Source organism: Takifugu rubripes, chromosome 20 (assembly GCF_901000725.2).
Source record: "Takifugu rubripes chromosome 20, fTakRub1.2, whole genome shotgun sequence".
Classification (NCBI taxonomy): Eukaryota; Metazoa; Chordata; class Actinopteri; order Tetraodontiformes; family Tetraodontidae; genus Takifugu; species Takifugu rubripes.
The window spans coordinates 4,668,606-4,687,431 of record NC_042304.1 but is presented as its reverse complement, the minus strand read 5'-3'; the positions used below and the strand labels follow the sequence as shown (position 1 = coordinate 4,687,431).

The 18,826-nt window shown below is 52.2% G+C and overlaps 2 protein-coding genes across 3 annotated transcripts in view; one reads left to right on the top strand and one right to left on the bottom strand.

Moving 5' to 3' along the window:
- The window catches only part of scfd2 (sec1 family domain containing 2), a 59,362-nt gene extending 45,079 nt beyond the window's left edge, over window positions 1-14,283 (top strand). For both annotated transcript variants that reach the window (XM_029828013.1, XM_003973930.3), the window contains 4 exons: window positions 6,130-6,275; window positions 10,067-10,201; window positions 12,362-12,481; window positions 13,866-14,283. In XM_029828013.1, the coding sequence (XP_029683873.1) occupies window positions 6,130-6,275; window positions 10,067-10,201; window positions 12,362-12,481; window positions 13,866-13,958 (494 nt within the window). In that variant the 3' untranslated portion in view covers window positions 13,959-14,283. The remainder of the gene's footprint in view (window positions 1-6,129; window positions 6,276-10,066; window positions 10,202-12,361; window positions 12,482-13,865) is intronic.
- Window positions 14,284-14,756: 473 nt separating this feature from the next.
- rasl11b (RAS-like, family 11, member B) lies at window positions 14,757-16,910 on the bottom strand. The gene is made up of 4 exons (XM_003973844.3): window positions 16,595-16,910; window positions 16,448-16,504; window positions 16,278-16,354; window positions 14,757-15,874 (listed from the first exon to the last, which is right to left on the bottom strand). The coding sequence occupies exons 1-4, from the start codon at window positions 16,707-16,709 to the stop codon at window positions 15,377-15,379; spliced, it is 747 nt and encodes a 248-aa protein (XP_003973893.1). The 5' UTR covers window positions 16,710-16,910; the 3' UTR covers window positions 14,757-15,376.
- Window positions 16,911-18,826: the final 1,916 nt, after the last annotated feature.

Sequence of the window (18,826 nt, the reverse complement as noted above, 5' to 3'; positions counted from 1 at the left end):
CCATAAATAAACCTAATTATCCTGTTTAACGCGCTGTGAAGTCATCAGTGTATTAAATCCGGACGAGCTTTCATCTCTGGCAACGCGGCTTTCCATAAATGATGGTTTTAGGTGTTTTGATTTGCGATATAATTCCCTCATTTTTGCAGGCCGTCGTATTGAGGGGAGCTGTTCATTCTTTGATGCTTATGTAAGCGCCGCTGTCTAATGTGCTGGGGTTTTTTAAGCTTACGTAACGTTTTCTTTGCCAGCCAGTTGCACGATAAAATACCTCGGCTTCCAGAAGAGTAATCAAATCTCCCCGAGTGTTTGTCCTTAATTAAACCTCCAGTATTTCACATACCGTTGAACGCCACTGCGAATAGTGCCAGAGTCGAACAGGCACATGAACGTGCACAGGTACCACAAGCGCACGTATGCACAGAGACAGACAGACAAAAAGGGAAAGGCCCTGAACGTTTCCGTTCTTATTCAGTTCAGCCTTTATGAAGACACTGGGTTACCATGCCAACCGCTGTAAACCTTCACAGCCTGTAAAAGCCTTCAGCCTGATCAGAGGCCCCCTGCACATTTAACACATGGACTCACACACACACACACACACACACACACAGGGGTTCATACGCAACAACGTGCATGTGACAGTGTCTGATGTTGAATTGTTGTCATTTTACCTTATAAATACTCTGTATTTAAATCAAGGCTGTGTCTTTTTCCACTTCAAAATGTACATTAAACATGCACAATACACACCTCTGTTAGTGTTTACACCCGTACGTAGAAATGTAGCAGAACTACACCATGAAAACACCAATCAAGTCCCAAAAAGTGGACTTGCACACACTAAAAAAAAGGCCCGACTAAAATAATGTGCATAATATAGAGCAGCAATCCTCTTTATTGTGCTACATTTGCCAAAAAAGACAAATATGGCAAATATATTATATATTTATATATTATATTATATATTATATTTTTTTTTTGTCCTGTCCTGCCAGAAAGGTGCTGCTAAGTAGAACTCCAGTGGTCCGTCGCCTCCATCGCTGCTCAAACAAGAAATCACCAAAACTAGAATCAGCAGAGCGGAACTTCCCGCTCCCAGGATATCGGCGGGTCCCTTTAGGGGGACGATCGGGACGTTTTCTCTCCTGCGAGTGTGCGAATGGGACGGATGGCGGGTGGGAAGGAGAGACGGTCCTTATTAGGCTCCTTATTAGGCTCCTTATTAGGCTCCTTATTGGGGGCTGTAGGACAGCAGCAGGACCGCTACCAGGAGGGGCCCGACCGGTGACCTGTTCCAGCCCCTCCTGTGCACGTTTCTGCCCAGACGCTGTCACAAACACACTCCCAGTGGGGCCAGAGTGCAAACATGCACACACACACACACACACACACACACACACACACGCACCTTCGACAGGCAGGTTTTGGCGTCTCCGTAGACCCGCTGCACCGCTGGGATCCGGTTGCATAACGACGGGGAATCTTTAGGAGACGGCCAGACGGATTCTGCAGCTCGTGTGCCGTGGCCGTGCACACGCCGCCTTCGCCCCCTTCACTCGTCCGTGCACACGCGGCGCTGGATTCATGTTGCATCGCGTGCGGCGCTGTAATTTCCCCCTTTGTCTGCAGTCTTTGGCATTCACGGCACCTTCCCAGATTTCACCGTTTTACCCCCCCCCCCCCCCTGGAAATGGAAACACTGTAACACTGTGATTATTGCACTCAAACCACTCACACGCACACGAATATGAAGACGCATAGCAGCACAATTACAGGGGATCAAAGTGAATCCGGGCGAGGCTGACGCTCTGGCGGATGGCGGGCGGGCGGCGGCATGGAGCTGCGCCGCCTGCAGCTAATTCTGTGGCTGTGGATCAGCAGATGAGTAATCGCTCAGATATGCAACGTTACACAACAATGGACATTGTGAGCGCTGACAAATGGCGACCCTGACCGCGATTTAGAAGAAGCGGCGGAGGATTTAGTGGGATGGCGTGGAGATGTGAGAGGGAGTATTAGCTCCTTTCTCTCCATACGTCCTCATCTCTCTGCTACGCATTAGCCTCCACCCCCACTGGCAGCGACCTGGTGGTTCCCCTTCCCCCGGGGGCGTCCAACACGCCTGCGGTCGGACGCCCCGCGCCTGTTAGCAGGCAGGACAGAACCTGGCCGCAGGATGACAGGCAGAACCGCTCCGTTGGACCACAGCGGCGCGGCCGGCGGTCGGCTCTGACCATGAAAGGTCGCCTTCATGAGCGGCGGGTACGGAGACCCCCGCCGTGCTCGCGGCGGGCTCGACCACGTGGTTACGCAGGAGCCTGCAGAGGCTGAAGATGTTGGCATGGACCCACATGTCCTCACTTCTCTGTCAAAACCTGAGGCTGTGTGTGTGTGTGTGTGTGTAGACTGTTATGGTATACTAATGGGCACCAGTAATAATATTATGGGCTGCTCATTGGCCCACTGAGTCAAAGGTATGTTGATTGTAGTTGTTCCTGTCTGTCTCATCATTTTCTCCTGACCTAGAAATGCTGCGGCTGCCATGGTGACCGAGGGGGGGGGGGGGGGGGGGGTGAGATACCTTTAAGTGCAGTTTCGGTGCTTTCGCCCGATCTGAGACGGCCCGTTCCACACGGGATCAGCTGGGCAGATACACACACACACCCCCAGCTCTGACGGTCACGTATGCTCATTCTTTTCCCGGGCCATAACAGAAGTTTTGCCCAGATTTCCAAATAAGCCGGGCTATTTTAGGCGTTCCAATAAATAGCACATAGCGACTGGCTTTGATCATCCCGGCCTACATGGCCATCCAGTTGTTGCTGTTTCTGAGGGTTGCTGAGGAACCCTGAGCACTGCGCACGCCTTGTTTTCTCTCTTCTTTCGTCCTGGTTCCATGATGCTTTCTTTTTTCTAGGCGCGTGTCTCTTTCTCTTGGCTCTGTAAATGTTTTGGTTCTCACAGGCACGTTCCGTTGGTGGGTTTGACTGATGAATAAACCCGTCTGTGCTCACCTAACAGTGTTCCTCCAGTGGTGTCGAGGCCAGTTCATTATTCTAGTGTCCATCCCAACGTCACAATAGGGCGAGACGCGAGGCAGGAACACGTCATCCTGACAGTACAGATGCTGCTCCCTGTCCCCTGCTGTCAGCCCATGCTTTCTTCTCTTTTCTTTTCTTTTCTTTTCTTTTCTTTTCTTTTCTTTTCTTTTCTTTTCTTTTCTTTTCTTTTCTTTTCTTTTCCTTCTCACGTTCCTCTCCTTTTCCCCATTCTACCATCACAGCTCCGACTCACTGGAGAATTTCTCCCCTCCGGCGCTGCTGGGTCTAATGAGGAGAACCCTCAGTCACCCGTCGTTCCCTTGCAGGCCTCCTGGAGTTCTCGGTATCGGGACCGGACCTTCTCGCTCCTCGACGCTCTCTCTGTCTGATCCTGACGCGGTCTGCTGAGTCACTCTCTGAAACCATGCGGTAAATTTCTTTAAAGGGCCTGATTGTCGATGTCAACAGCTTCAGGAAGTAGTTGGATGGAGCAGACGCCCCGAGGACTGTAATTATTGTGTTGCTGCTCGCTGTTTTCCATCCCTTTCAGAAATACTTAATGACACCAGGGGAGGAAAACAGAGGATGTTTCATTTGGACGCGCTGGGCTCCCTGTGCGTGAGAGACTTTGCTTTGTGCTGTAAATGTAGTGTGCCGGCGTTCCGGTCGGCGGCGCAGCATCGCGGCGTGACTCCAATCCAGACGCAGGTGTTTGGACTTGCAGCCAAGGCCTTCCAGGACCTGCAGCGGGACCCAGATGTGAGCCCAGCGATTGACATCTCAGCCCCAGGTGGCCACGGGGCTGGGGGGGTGGCCTCGCCTCAGACCGTGGGCCGTGGCGGCAGCTCGACAAGCTTCCACGGCAGCTTCACGTTAGCAGCTTAGCATGGAGAACTGCTGCTGGTTAAAATAGCAGCAGAGTCCTCGCTCTTCTGTTGTCCTGTATCCAAGGGAATGCACATGTGTTGGATTTTGTTTTCGCCTTCCTCATCGGGCAGCATCTGGAAAGATAAGACCCACATCTGACTGAGTCTTCATGCTCTGAGCCACGACTGCTTTCCTGACAGACAGGGCAGGAGAAAAGAAATATTCCAGGCCAGACATTTACATTCCTCAAGACCCAAAATAAAGACTCACCGTGCTAAATTTAATATCGCGTGTGGGAAAAGAGACCCGACTACGTAACAAAGACTTATGATGCGTGAAACAATCAAGCTGTCCAGCATGCTCGCTGTCCAGCATGCTACCTGTCCAGCATGCTCGCTGTCCAGCATGCTCGCTGTCCAGCATGCTAGCTGTCCGGCATGCTCGCTGTCCGGCATGCTACCTGTCCGGCATGCTACCTGTCCGGCATGCTAGCTGTCCGGCATGCTCGCTGTTCGGCATGCTAGCTGTCCGGCATGCTACCTGTCCGGCATGCTACCTGTCCGGCATGCTACCTGTCCGGCATGCTCGCTGTCCGGCATGCTAGCTGTCCGGCATGCTAGCTGTCCGGCATGCTCGCTGTCCAGCATGCTAGCTGTCCAGCATGCTCGCTGTCCAGCATGCTAGCTGTCCAGCATGCTACCTGTCCAGCATGCTACCTGTCCAGCATGCTCGCTGTCCAGCATGCTCGCTGTCCAGCATGCTACCTGTCCAGCATGCTAGCTGTCCAGCATGCTACCTGTCCAGCATGCTCGCTGTCCAGCATGCTACCTGTCCAGCATGCTACCTGTCCAGCATGCTACCTGTCCAGCATGCTAGCGTACAGGCTGTATACAGTCAGACTCATTGCAGCCATTTGCGCTGAAGACACTGTATCAGCGTGGGGAAGGCCGGATCTTATCTGCTCCCACATGTGAGTTCATGTCCTCAGCGGGGCTGCGTCACATATGAGCTCATGAGTGTCCGAAGAAAAGAAGAGCTCTGATTGCAGGTGTGGGTTGAATGGTGACCCCGTGGGGTCAGAGGTCAGGGACAGCCTGTGGAGCCTGACCAGTCTAATGAAGTCTAATGTGTACCTGTGTCTGGGTTCTGCAGTACAAGCATGTTTGTGGTCATTATCCTGGAATTTTGAAAGAATATCTTCTAATCTTTTATTTGTTTACCAAAATTGCCAGAAGGTTTGAGTTTTGAATAATGAGTTTAAACTTTTAAAATCCATTGTTTGTATTACCTAAGGGAGAATACTTTGCTGTAGGGTACTTATGTATTGTGGCAAGATCAATAAATCAACCAGCAGATGAATGAATAATGACCATAACGTAGCTCAGGTGGAGGCTCCCGGCCGTCCGGAGCACATTAGAGGCTCCTCCAGCCTAATCTGCTGATCACAGGACTCATTTCACAGCGTCTGACTGGGAGGAAGCGGGAGCTTAAAATTCCAGTTACTGCTCGTCTGTCATAAGCGAAGAAATATGGATTTGTACCGCTCGTTTCGTCACCGTGGTCGTGGCTGTTCGCCGTCCCGTGTACCTCAGCTGACAACATTCCTGAGCAGCAGAGGGGGGGTGCAGGTGTCAGCCAGGCCCAGCTTGGTCGGCGTCTGCGGCCCTTCGCCTGCTCATGGCCCCTCTGTTCTGGTCCCAGCAGGCCTGTGCTTCCACTCACACTCGTAGCTTTTCTTGTGTTCAGCAGCCGTTCAGATCTGATCAAAGGAGCTTTTGTCCTCTATATTTATCTGAGTAAGTGGATGAAGTGAGCCCCCGGCTGGGAAAACTAGCTGCAATTTCTATCGGTCTGGCCGTACTCCATCCTCTGCAGAACATGATGAAATTATTGGTACTTTAATTTGAATCCTTCTGTGTTTATTGTGTTTATTAAACGTGGATAAAAACACGTCTCTGATTCTGATACTTCGTCGCTACAGCCTGTCCAGCCTGTATAAATGTGCTTTTATTTTTGCCCTAAAGCGTTAATTGATTTATCGTGGGGCATCAGCGGGAATGTTCTCACAACGGAGCGGAGGGAACGTTTCCGGTTTGTTGTGAATCACCTGTTGAATAAGCGGTCACATTCTGGAGACACAACCTCTGACATTCCTTGACAGAAGAATGTGTCTTGTCTGTGTGTGTGTGTGTGTGTGTGTGTGTGTGTGTGTGGCCAGGCTGTGACACGCCGGAGCAGCTGACCATGGAGCAGGCCCACGCTGCTGCTGAAGGGCTCTTTGAGACCCTGCGAGGGCTGAGCCAGACCAGAGACCACCTGAAGCAGCTGCGCTCCGTCTACACCGCCAGCGACGGCGTTCACCAGGTCTGACACACACACACACACACACACACACACACACACACACGGATGACGCCCAGCCTGAGTTTCAACATCTTCTCTCACAACTGACGGGTCACACGCGGCTGCGTTTTTACAGGCGTCTGTGGATCGTGGTTTAGAATTCTGGCCTTGGCGCTTTTGAGCCTCCTGCCTGCGTCACGCTGTGAGCGCTTCCGTTTCTCGCTCCCTCGCTTTCTGTGAGCGGAGCTGCACCGCTGCCGTCCTCCGCTGTTACTGGGGAACAGCAGCGTTACATCACAGCAGCAGCAGCAGGAGGCGCTTTAGGAGTCTGTCACTGGGGTTTGAGGAGAGGGAGTGAAGAAGAGCCAGTGTTATGTGTGTGTGTGGGGGGGGGGGGGGAGTGCAGGAGGGGCGGTGCTCAGTCAATCAATCAATCAATGAATAAATCTCTATTTATATAGTGTCTGTTACAATCAGAATTGTTTCTAGGTGCTTTCCAGAATCCCAGGGCCTGACCCCAAACAAGCAACAGTGGCAGGAAAAACCTCCCCTTTAACAGGAAGAAACCTTGAGCAGGACCAGGCTCATGTAGGGGGACTCTCCTGCTGATGGGGGGGTAGAGAGAGAAGAGAGGAGAGGAGAGGAGAGGAGAGGAGAGGAGAGGAGAGGAGAGGAGAGGAGAGGAGAGGAGAGGAGAGGAGAGGAGAGGAGAGGAGGAGAGGAGAGGAAGAGGAGGAGGAGAGGAGAGGAGAGGAGAGGAGAGGAGAGGAGAGGAGAGGAGAGGAGAGGAGAGGAGAGGAGGAGGAAGAGGAGAGGAGAGGAGAGGAGAGGAGAGGAGAGGAGAGGAGAGGAGGAGGAAGAGGAGAGGAGAGGAGAGGAGAGGAGAGGAGAGGAGAGGAGAGGAGAGGAGAGGAGAGGAGAGGAGGAGGAGGAAGAGGAGAGGAGAGGAGAGGAGAGGAGAGGAGAGGAGAGGAGAGGAGAGGAGAGGAGAGGAGAGGAGAGGAGGGGGGGCACAGAATCAGGGATAATAAGCTTTTTCAAAGAGGAAGCTTTTAAGTCTGATCCTAAAAGTGATGGACAGGTTTCTGTCCTTCCAGAGTCCCAGGTATTTAAGGAGGAAACCGGTTAAAGGTTTTAACCATCACCGGCCAAAATGGGGTTGTTCTAGGAGGCACGGGTGACCCTGGTCTTGGTCACGGGTGACCCTGGTCTTGGTCACGGGTGACCCTGGTCTTGGTCACAGGTGACCCTGGTCTTGTGTTTCTGACCAACAGCGGAAAAAACCTGCCCGGGTGGGCTGGAGGAGTTGTTGGAGGGTTTTGGACGCAGCCTCTGGGAGGGCACCTGTGTGCTCTGCATAGAGGTGAGTACAGGAAGGAGCAAAGTGCTTCAGGTTCTGATGTACAGTGGCCGTGCGCAGCCCCGTGAACAGCAGCGTGACAGCTCCATATTCTCTCCCAGCTGTTTCCACCTGACCACCAATGAACTCTCTCATGTCCTGGGCGTTCCTGGTTCCTTTGCTGCCCACCACTGTCACATGGATGTGCCGTAAAGGTCCATAAGAGCCGCACATTATCCCAACACATGCCTCGCCACGCGCTGCTGGAGACCACCGGCTCCCCTCCGCAGAACATCCCCGGTGGGAAGTCGGAGCAACAGCAGGATGGCAGCGCCGTTTTTAGAAATCTCTGAGGATTTTAGAAGCAACGGGACAAAGAAAGTTATGTAAGCGGCGACAGACGATTGTAGCGAGGAAGTGACTCATCCTGTCTGAGAGGCATCAGAGACCTCGGCCAGGCTCTGGTGGTAGATCTGCCGATGCCGGCTAAAGGCTCGCTCTCAGGCAGACAAAACAGTCGCTCTCAAAAGGACGCAGGGAAACGAGTCCAGGAATTTTGTCATCTGAAGGATGGATTACTGTAATCCATATTGTCAGGCCGCTGTAATCTCAAAGGAATCTTCAGATAGCGCCTGTACGCCCATGCTAGCAAGAATGTCAGTTAGAGATCACGTTTCTAAGATGCAGAGAGTGGTTAAACCCCACTCCTTAACTAAGTCTGTAAATCACTCAATCATTCAGTCGATCCCCTCCGCCCTTTCATCTCAAGAGAAATGATCCCTCGAGTTGAGTAATGATGTCATTGTGCATTTGTAAGAATGTCTCGGCGTCTCCCTGCGTCCGCTGAGGTTTCCTGGCAGGTTCAGGCTCTTTATCTGTGACAGTGATGGGTTTTTGTTCTCTTTCAGAAGAGGAACATGGAACCCTGTCAGTAAACAGAGGAACACACTGTTGGGCTGAACTATCTTCTAACTTCTGGATGGAAAAAACATGCTGCCCTTTTGCCGATTAGCCTTTAGCCACGTGTTTTTAAGGCATGCTAATGAGATGCATAGCACGGGATGTTAGCCGCGCTGTTATTCAGCATTCCATTTCTGTTCCTTCTGGGTTGCTCCGACACCATCGGCACGTTGTTTTAGACTCTAAAATTTAGAGCCTTAATGCGTTGATCCATGGATAAGACTTCAGACACGCCAGTGTTACGGAATGACTGATTTTCCTGCTGTTTTTCTTTCGTAGGCGATGTGATTGAACAGGGTCACTCGAGTGGCTTTTGGACAGCAGATGTAAATGGAGAACGGGTGGTTGTTTACACCTGTAGCTCTTCTGCTTGCGCATTTGCAGTGCAGTTTATTCTGGCCTGAGCTGAATCGTTAACGTGTTTACTCCCAGGAGAGTTTGCGCAGGCTGAGCCCAAGTCACCACAGAAATAAATGCTAGCGGATATCATTCCGCTGCTGTGGGATATTGGCTGGGCCTGATTGGGTGCGAGGAGTGGGAGGCTGAGGGGCGTAGGCAGTGAAGAATGATCCATGCAGACACCATATTGAGATGAGAGGAACACCTGGAAACGTGAGCATATGTGTGTGGGGGGGGGGGGGGGGGGGGGTTAAGGCCTGATTCATCACAAGTCTGCCAAATGTCCTGATGGGTTTCCTGCTTACACACATGTCCTCCTGTAAAATATATGAGGAGCTTGAGGCTTTCCTATTTTAGGATTATTGTGAGTACTCAACGCAGCCCTGGCTTCGTCTTATCTGTTCAAACATCATTCCAACAGCGAGGAAAAACAGAGTTTTTGATCCCCGGTTTTATAAAAAGGCCTGTTCTCTTCTGGGCTGCTGGGCCTGTGTTGACTTTTCTTCAGAAGATATTAGAATATTTAGCAGAGCAACGTCAGATGTAGCAAAAACACGCTGAAATATTTTTCCGGTGAAAGACCCTGAGACCAAAAGCGTGTGGCAGAGGGGTGCGTCTGACCCAGCATCACTCGAATGAAGACCGAATGAAGCTGAATTTAGGATTGTTTCCTCCCTCAGCTTATAAATACATCTAAATACAATCGGTTGTTGTTGTTGTTGTTGTTGCCACAGTCACACACTTGTCAGATGCTGACGTTTGTCCCGATCAGCAACAGCGTGGACGCACTTTTGGACCGTCCTGATTACAGGCGCGTTTAAGCGCGTCTCCCCTGAAGTGACAATCAGACCTGGGCCGTCTCTGACTCCTGCGCCTGTCCAGACAGACAGGCTGGGGCTAAACACTCAGATACACACACACACACACACACACACACGCGCGCGCGTGTTTGTGCTTCTGACAGTGTGTATTTTTATTTTCTAATGCTATACAACATTGTTATAATAAGCAGACACATTAACGTTTGATTTGAGTTTCCATGAGTATTAAGAATACGTGTGTGTGTGTGTGTGTGTGTATGTGTGTGTGTGTGTGTGTGTGTGTGTTTCTGCAGGCGACCTACCGTCCTTTCCTCCGGCAGGTTCTGGAGGAAGTGTTCCACCCCGACAGGCCCGAATGCCCCGACATCGAGTACATGTCCGGTGGCCTGACGGACCTGCTCAAAACCGGCTTCAGCATGTTCATGAAGGTCAGACGAGGCCGCCCCTCCTTGACGTTGAACGGGAAACCCTTAAACGCTGGCGGACGTGTGTCTGCCCGGGGAAAGTTTGCCGTGCGGGAGCCGCTGCGTCGCCCCGGCAGCAGCTCTGTCAGGGTTTCCTATAATGTTAGCGTTATAGGAATGCATGAGAAAGCATGAGATTGCAGAAAACCAACCCAGTTTCCCTGTCGGGATCCCGGTGACACACGAGTCACCATATGTTTGCACATTTGCTGACCTGTGAATGTGTCTGATCAGATGGGGGAGGTTGTGCTGGCAGCCCCGGGCGCAGCCATTCTCCTTTTTACACGCTCCTCACCAGCCTGTGCCTGCAGGACCCTGGTGATCACTCTGTAAATAAGCTACGTGGGGTCGTCTACATTGATAATGTGTTGTTATGAGGTGCTAAATATGCGCGAGGTTGCCTGCAGCTATTAGCAACAATGAGCGGTTTGGCAATGCCTGCTGAAAATTCATTAAACAGCAGAAGGTTGTAAAGATTGAGGAGGATCAGGAGACTCGTGTGGAAACAGCTCCTCCCTGGTCTGTTTCTGCTCCGCAGGTCCACTGGTGACAAGCTTCATCCTTCACCTTCTCTCACCAGTTCCAGCAGACACCGTTTAGCGGCTCCACTTTACTCTTTTGACTCTGCTGCCGACGAAAACTCACACTCGCGCTGATCCCGCGGAACATCTCCGTCAGCTGGACTGAAGTCAGCGGGTTCCCCCAGACCACGTTGGGCCCTCTAAAGCGGTGCAGACGGATCTGTTGCAAACAGACCTGGGTTTTCTGTCCCGTGGCAGCTCGATCGATCCTTTAATGCTTCTGTCGTTCGTGTGTGTTTCAGGGGGTTTAGCAGGGGATTAAAAGGGCTGTTATTTAGCTTACGCTAATCTTTGGCCCACATGCTTTTCTTCGTCCGTGTGCTGTAGCTCACATGTCTCTGGGCTGTGTGGGTAATGATATGTACTGGATGATTATCCCACATCTGGCTGTGTTTAATGTGATGATCACTCTGGGGGAATTAGCCCGCTTGTGTAACTGTGTTCCGACTGCTCGATGTTTTAAATCGCATCCGAGTGGCACCACGGTTGCCTGAACTACCCGGAGCGTGCTGCTGCGGCTCACGTCCGTCTGTCTGCTGCCGGATGTCTGGTTTTGGCGGCGGTAGCGTTCCGTGTTGTCCCAGACGTCTGGATCGGGCCGCAGTTCCTCCACTAGCTTGTCTGAAACGCCAACGGTGGCTTTCAGATGACTTTAAATTCATGTATTGAGTGAATATGAGGGGATGTTCCACTGTGAGAGCACCGCCCGCACCACTAAAAGGGATCTGTTATGCAGCCCAACCTGCCCAGAGCCCGTCTAATAAAGCCTGTAGAGCTTTAATCAGGAGGGAGAACATGTATTTGACTCCTCATCTCAATAGTCTGAGACGTTGTTAATGAGATGCTGAAAGCTTGATTGAGAGCGTGATGTTTTCTCTTATCCATAAAATAAATGTCCTCAGGGAAGGAGGTGATGGAAACATATGAGAAAGAGGCACATGCTGACCGATGGCAGACACGCCTCCGTCCGTGCGCGTCCTCCTCTTCACATGGACGGCCGCTCGCCCCTCGTGTCCGCCACCTGCAGCTCCGGTTGTTAGCGTTCAGGGGCGGCAGATGGACGCAGCACGTCGGCCAATAACACTGAATGTTTGTTCCTCCCCAACAGCCAATCACCGCTGGGGGTGTCTGCAATATGCAGTATGAAAGAGCGCGTGGAGGGACACGTGTTCCCGTCCACATGTGAGCCGTCTTATCACAAAGGTGCAAAGAATACTGGGCTTTGTTGAGGGAAATCTCGTGTTCAGAGGCATGATGGGCCGAGGGTTGATTACAGCTCACACCTGAGCTCCGACGTGATGCAGAGTGGTGCTCCTGAGGGCTGTTAGATGTTCTCAGAACAAGGTCAAGGCGCCACATTGACCCGTGTGTCGCACACGCACTAGCTTACAATGTGCAATTAAGCCAGGAGCCGCGGGTGACCAGAAAGCTGTCACCGCGGGAACGGACGGACCTTGTTTAGCGCGAGACCAGGCGACGGAACGATGAGACGTCCCGTAACGTGATCACCAGCACTCCCCATAATGTCCTGTCCTCCCATCAGGTGACCCGTCCTCACCCCAGCGACAACCCTCTGCTCCTCGTCTTCCTCGTCGGGGGCGTGACGGCGTCCGAGCTGCGTCTCATCAAAGAGGCGGTTTCCACGCACAAACCAGGAAGTCAGGTGTGTCCATTTATTCCCCCGCTGTCGTGCGCGCAGGCTAAATTTGTGTTGCCTAATTCTGCCGTGTTGAGTCGAGACGGGTGTGTGTGTGTATAAATCCACTTCCTGGATCGCAGAGATGAAACTAACGGGCCCCATTCAGGGATTATTAAACACAAACGCCAGTTTCAGGTGCAGCTGGTCCAGATTAGATGTCAGGGTGAGACCTTTACGCGCATCAGCTCGGCGGGGTCACGCGGCCGCCGCGTCTGTTTTTGCGGTTTAGGTGCTGATTACATATGCAGACGCGTCCGTTGTCTCCACGCGAGCGGAGGAGGGCAGGGCGATGTGGCTTCATCCTAATGAAAGGCTGCAGGGAGGCGGCCGGGCCCAATGAAAGGCCTCCCAGGCATCAAAGACTTCCATCTGTAATCAGGAAAGACCTGGATGAAAGCGTGCGTGCGTGCGTGCGTGCGTGCGTGCGTGCGTGCGTGCGTGCGTGCGTGCGTGCGTGCGTGCGTGCGCCGCGACCTGCTGGGCCGCACATGCTCCAGCCCCAGCAGATGCGTGCAGTTCAGCGTAAACAGGCGAGCCAACGGACGGACGGCGAGCGACGGCGAGTCCAGCTGCAGCCTCTTCGCTCCGAGCTCCTCTGAAATGCGCCGACTCTGCCACTACAAACAGGGCGCGCGCCAAGTTTAAGGTGCTGACCTGGAGTTAAAACAACACGGCTGCAGGGAAACAGAGCAGGTCTGTTATACAACTCCACAGAAGTGGAGCATTTATTCAGAGCGCCGGCGCTAATACCAAGGTTCCTATTCCTGGATTTGGTAGCTTCCAAGGAAAGCTCCGGCCGTTTGCTCCATTCTATACAAATAAGGCAGAAATAAGAACGTTACACCCGAACGTTACCGGTGGGGCCGTCTGGAGCCATTTCGATGCTGAAAGAAGAAGGATAGTTTGAAACGTTACAGCCCCCATCACGCCGCAACACATCTGTAATTTCTAAACGAGCTACGCTGATCATCAGACGACCGCGAGGGCGGATACGTGGAAACCCAAATGGCGCTAAGAGACGGTCTCAGCGGGACAATTAAATTAAAATAGTTTGTATTTTATTTTAGATTTGTAACAGAACACGTGGGAGGAGTGAAAGATGTTTTTAAAAATGCCATTTTATAGCCAGACCTGATGCTTGAAACCAGCAGCTCATCTCATATGGAACAAAAATTCGATTAAACATCTCTCCTTAAGCTCCAGATGATGTTAGAAGCTCCAGATGTTAGAAGCATCATGATGTGTTGAAAAGGTGATAAGTGATGGTCCTGCTTGTGTAACCAACCAGGCACCACAGCTCCCAGCTTCTGCATCTTTATGAGGACATTTTCTGGGTGTGTTTCTGCAGGTGCTGGTGTTGTCCACCCGGCTGCTGCGGCCCACCGACATCGCTGAACTGCTCTTCGCCACCCCGAGACTGTCGCCTGATATCGGCGTCTGAGCGGCTGTCACGTGGAGCCGCGCACATGCCCGCATGAGACGACACACGCTCCCGGAAAAACGCCTCCGCACCTCATCAGGTGTGCTGGCGTTGGAGGTGATGAGATCATCTGACTGGAGAGGTTGAATTGGAGATCTGGAACATTCCCCAGTTAAACTGTAAAGATGTTATTTTTAGGCTTTTGACAGCTTTTGTTTTGTGGGAAACTAAACCTCCGTTCTTACTGATCCCTCTGTTAAAAAAAGCAAAGGCGGCAGAAGCTTGATGGCATTTTTAATTGAGGCGCCGCTCTCACCAAACACAATAAAATCGTTTCCCAACTGCACTTCTGTTCCTGCGCACAGTTGTAGCCGTTCCCCCGCAGCTCCGCCGAAGTGTGTGTGACGTGGGAGAGAATACACACTTCCCGTTCGCGCCTCGTGACATCGCGTGGTGACAACTGAGCGGAATAATTAACAAGCGGTTTCACTGCGGCTGCTAACGAGCTCACGCCTACGGGCCGCGCACGCCACCCCCCCTCCAACGGGAATGGTCTTGGCGAGGTCACCCAGACAGTTCGTAATGTAAATAAACGCTGACTCAGCAGGATTTATTGGACTGGATTAGGATTCCCAGAGGTGGTGAATACAAACAGGACCTCTTCTGCTTCATTTCCACACGGGCTCAGATTTTACAGCCCCGTTGGTGGTTTAGGAGGATTGAAAAATGTTAGTTTAGGGCGGATTTGAGAGCAGAAATATTTCGAGTTCGAGGACACCAAAGCCTCCCCTGGAGAAGAAAATGGAGCAGCACAGACTCTTGGGTTCATCACCACTTTATTGTGACCAGAGTTTTAAAGAAATAAATAACAAACAGGCCCTCAAAGTATTTTTGCCATAAAGTGCATCAGTCAAAATAAACCCCACATGCTACATTTCAGCCTGCCTCTTCCGCTCATGCACGATTCCAGTGGGTTCCAAAAATACATTGCAGGTATCGACAGAGCGCCTTTGTCCTATGTACAGTTGTTGCGGCGCACAGCTGCGCGGTTCTGGCTCCGGTAGCCGCCGTCCCGCCGGCCGTCAGCGGGGGCTGAGCAGCGGGCTGGAGAAAGAACAGCTACAATGGGCAGCAGCGCTAAAAATAAGCTAGCCCTTGAAAGCTGCTGTTCCCAGGAGAGTTTTGATTTGTACAGTCTGGAACAGTCGACCCGGCGGCGCCGCTTCCTCGGGGGCCGACTTGTCACGTCCCCGCTCGCAACCCGACGGGACAGAGCCGCCACGGGGCAAAGGTCAACAGGTCGCTGACTGTTCTCAGCTCGCTTCTGTCTCCTTCCAGACCTGCACAGGACTGCAGGAGAAGCGCGGTTCTTGTCCGCCCTCGTTCGTATCAACGCCGTCTCTGCGTGGTGTCCCTCCGGACCGGGTTCACTCCCCCGCTCACACCGAGGTGACGGTCCTGACTTTGGCGGACAGCGCCTGTTTAAAGCGCCTCTTCAGGTCCTGCATGTTGGGAGACTTGGGCCTCGGGATCAGAGGCGAGCGGCGCTTCTCCGTGGTGGCGGAGGCGCCGGCAGAGTTCTGGGCGGAGGCCGGTGCTGGTTGCTGCTTGGCTAACTGGCAGCACAGCCTGTGGAAAGCGCTGTGCACCTGGTTGTAATCCTCGCTGGCAGACACGTCGTAGAAGGAGCAGCCCAGCGTCCCCGCCAGCGAGGGGCCCTGCTGAGAGTCGACCCGGCGCAGGTGCAGCAGATCCACCTTGTTGGCCAGCAGGATCACGGGCATGTTGGCGCCGCCGGCGCGGGTGACCAGCTGGTGCAGCTGGTCGATCAGGTCAAAGCTGCGCTGGTCCGTCACAGAGTACACCAGCACCACCGCGTCGGCCCACTGGACGGAGCAGCTCACGTGGTCGGGGAGCCCGACGGCGTTGTCAGTCACCTGGGAAGAAAAGGAGGCGAGTCAGACAAACGCAACGTCCTTGAGTGCCGAGCGCTCTTTAGTCATGACGGGAATGCTGATGGAGACAGACGGCCGCTATAGGGTTACTCAGAACGCAGCAGTGAGGTTTGGATCAGGGTATCATTTACTCTGGTCCCAGACATCCATTAGTCTAAATGGAAGATTACACAGCCAGACTGACTCGCAGACTGGTTCTACTTCAGAGGAAAATATACATCCATCTTTGGGTTTGGATGGAAGCCCGGAAAAAAGGAGGGTGGGGGGGGTGGATTCTTATTACCGCCACTCTGCGAATTTGATTATATTATCTTTACATCGAATTCAGCTGCTCCAGACTAAATAAACCGTCATCTGAGGGAGTTTAAAACCAAAGAAAACTCACCTCCACACCAGGAGTGTCCTGAACCTGGATGGTCACCTGCTCCCCATCGACCTGGACCTCTCTGGAATAGAGGTTACCTGCACAGAAACAGCACGATGTTTCACACCCATCCAAATTCGGCATCCACAATTCCCACTTTATTCCAGTTTGTCTTCTTTAATCAGACTTACCGGCGTTTCTCTCATAATCTCCGATAAAGCGCCTCGTCAGGAATCTCACCACCAGCGCTGCAAGACAAAAACTTTGGCGTTAACGAACGAGGGCACAGAGGACGAAGGACAACCCCCCCCCCAGAGCCACAGCTCGCCGGGTGTTACCTGTTTTCCCGACCCCGCTGGCCCCTATCACAGCCATCTTGATGACCCGGCCGAGGGGCGAGTTTTCGGGCGTGGGACACTCCGCGATCGTCGTCATGTTGTGGATGAGACGCATTTTTTTCTGTCCACCGCTTCGATCAGCAAATCCGGGGAAAGAAGATGGGAAACGCTCTGCTCCAAAGGGTCCCGACGGAAGCCTGCCGGAGAGGCTGGATGCGGCTGTTCTGGATGCGGTTCAGCCGGCAGCGGAAAACCCGAGGAAGCAGCGGAAAACCCGAGGAAGCAGCGGTGCACTGAACGCTCCGAGCCGCACGCGGTTTAAATAGTCGTCTCTCGTGCTCGCTTCTGATTGGCTACTCCTCCCCCCTCCTCCCCCGTGTCCCCGCCCACACGTGGGTATATGGGCATTGCAGCAAAAGCTGCTGCAACAGGTGAGAGCCCCGACGCTCCTCACAAAACAGCCTTTGTTTACGACCATTGCGGCTCTGCTGCTGCTAGCTCTTCATTCATATGCCCATATGTCATAAAATAACACCATGAAATAACATATTTTGCAGCAAAAATATGCAATCTGCACTATCCTCGGGGGGGGGGTGCAACTATTTTCAACTATGTTATAGTCAGGAATTAAATAACACGGGTAACCAGTCACTCTGAAAGCACATTTTAGGTACACACGTAAATGTGTTATCCATAATATATTGAAAATTGTCATAATGTGGGTGATTAGTTCCACATTTACTCTGTAGAAGGTGATTAAAGGCAGGGATAAAGCATCTGATTTAGAGAAATTTGAGAATATCTTTGCAGTTTAGATGATCTGTCTCTGGCTCTTCAAAAACTATTAGTTATTTAATGCGTGTAGCTGAGTTAAAGCACATCGTTTGCCCTGTTGCAAACGTGACATGTTGCACTCAGCTTCAGCTTCTGTGGAAGTTTAGGATGTAGCTGGATCCTCCCAGTGTTGTTGCACTGTTGCAGTGGGTAACCTGTCGAGGCATGCCTCCACGCTTGGGAATCACTCACACTTGGGGGGTAAACGGCTGCTGATGCTGTACGAGCAAACCCCCCCTCCCCATCTCACATACCTCCAAAGAACTCATGCAAGCATTCATGAAGTCTCTCTAAAACACACAACCGGCACAATCAAACACCTGCTTGTGTTTTACATTGCAAATGAAATCAGCCCGATTCGACCTGCATCATCTCTTTGTGTCAGCCGCCTCCACCCCCACCCCCCCCCCCCACCCCACCTCCATCCCACCCCTGTGTGCCTGCCCCGCTCGTCTTTCACTTGCTCCTGAGGTATTTTGGCATCCGTTACACTCTGGTATGTATTTTTGATAAGGCAGCTGATGACAAGCCGCTGCGCTGAAATATGAAATGGATGATTTGTGAGCCGAAGTGGCTGCAGCCATTCCTCAGGCCTTGTGGCATTTTGGGATGTGCTTTTTTTCCCCTCCAGGTACTCATGAGTACATTTGATGACTTGTAACGCTGCAGCGTGTTTGTAGCACCAGACCGGTTGTTTTTCCTCCTCTAGCTGGGATCTAATGATGGCGGGTCACAGGAGAAGGCTGCGTAGGTGTTTCCAGGTTGTTTTGAGAGGGTGTGACTCATGCCGGAAGTCAAATCAGCTTTCGAGCGCGACATCAGTCACTTGTTTTGTGTGTAAAAACAGCGTCCTTCAGGAAGGTGTGTGTGGGGATGTTTTGAGCTCTGCAGGAAAGTGACAACGGCTCAGAGTCAAAGCAAATTTGACTCTAACCGGTCAGAAAAAGACCTGATTTAATAGCAGCACCCACAGGTGAGCGACACACAGGGTCAACCACGGGTGTATGGGGGGGGGGGGGGGACTAGCATTAGGGAGCAAACAGAGGAATATGTAGCAGATTAAGTGGGGGGTTGGGAACGCTGCAAGAGGCAGGTGACATCAGGACATGTTCCCAGAAGGATGTCCTTGCTGACACGTAGGTGAGGACTGATTTCCCGAGGAGGCCTCCGCCTTCACCAGTGGGGCTGGAGGGGAGGCGTCTTTGCCCCTCCACCCCAGGCCTTGGTCCCTTCAAAGGGCACTCAGATATCAGCGAAATGGGGGGCAGTTTGGAGCAGAACCCTCAGGGGTTGATGATGCAAATCGCGGTCGAATCTTTCTCACTATCAAGACTGATGCTTATCATCCTCACAGCCTTTAATCATCACACAAGAGTGATGATTAGAGGACAATTATGC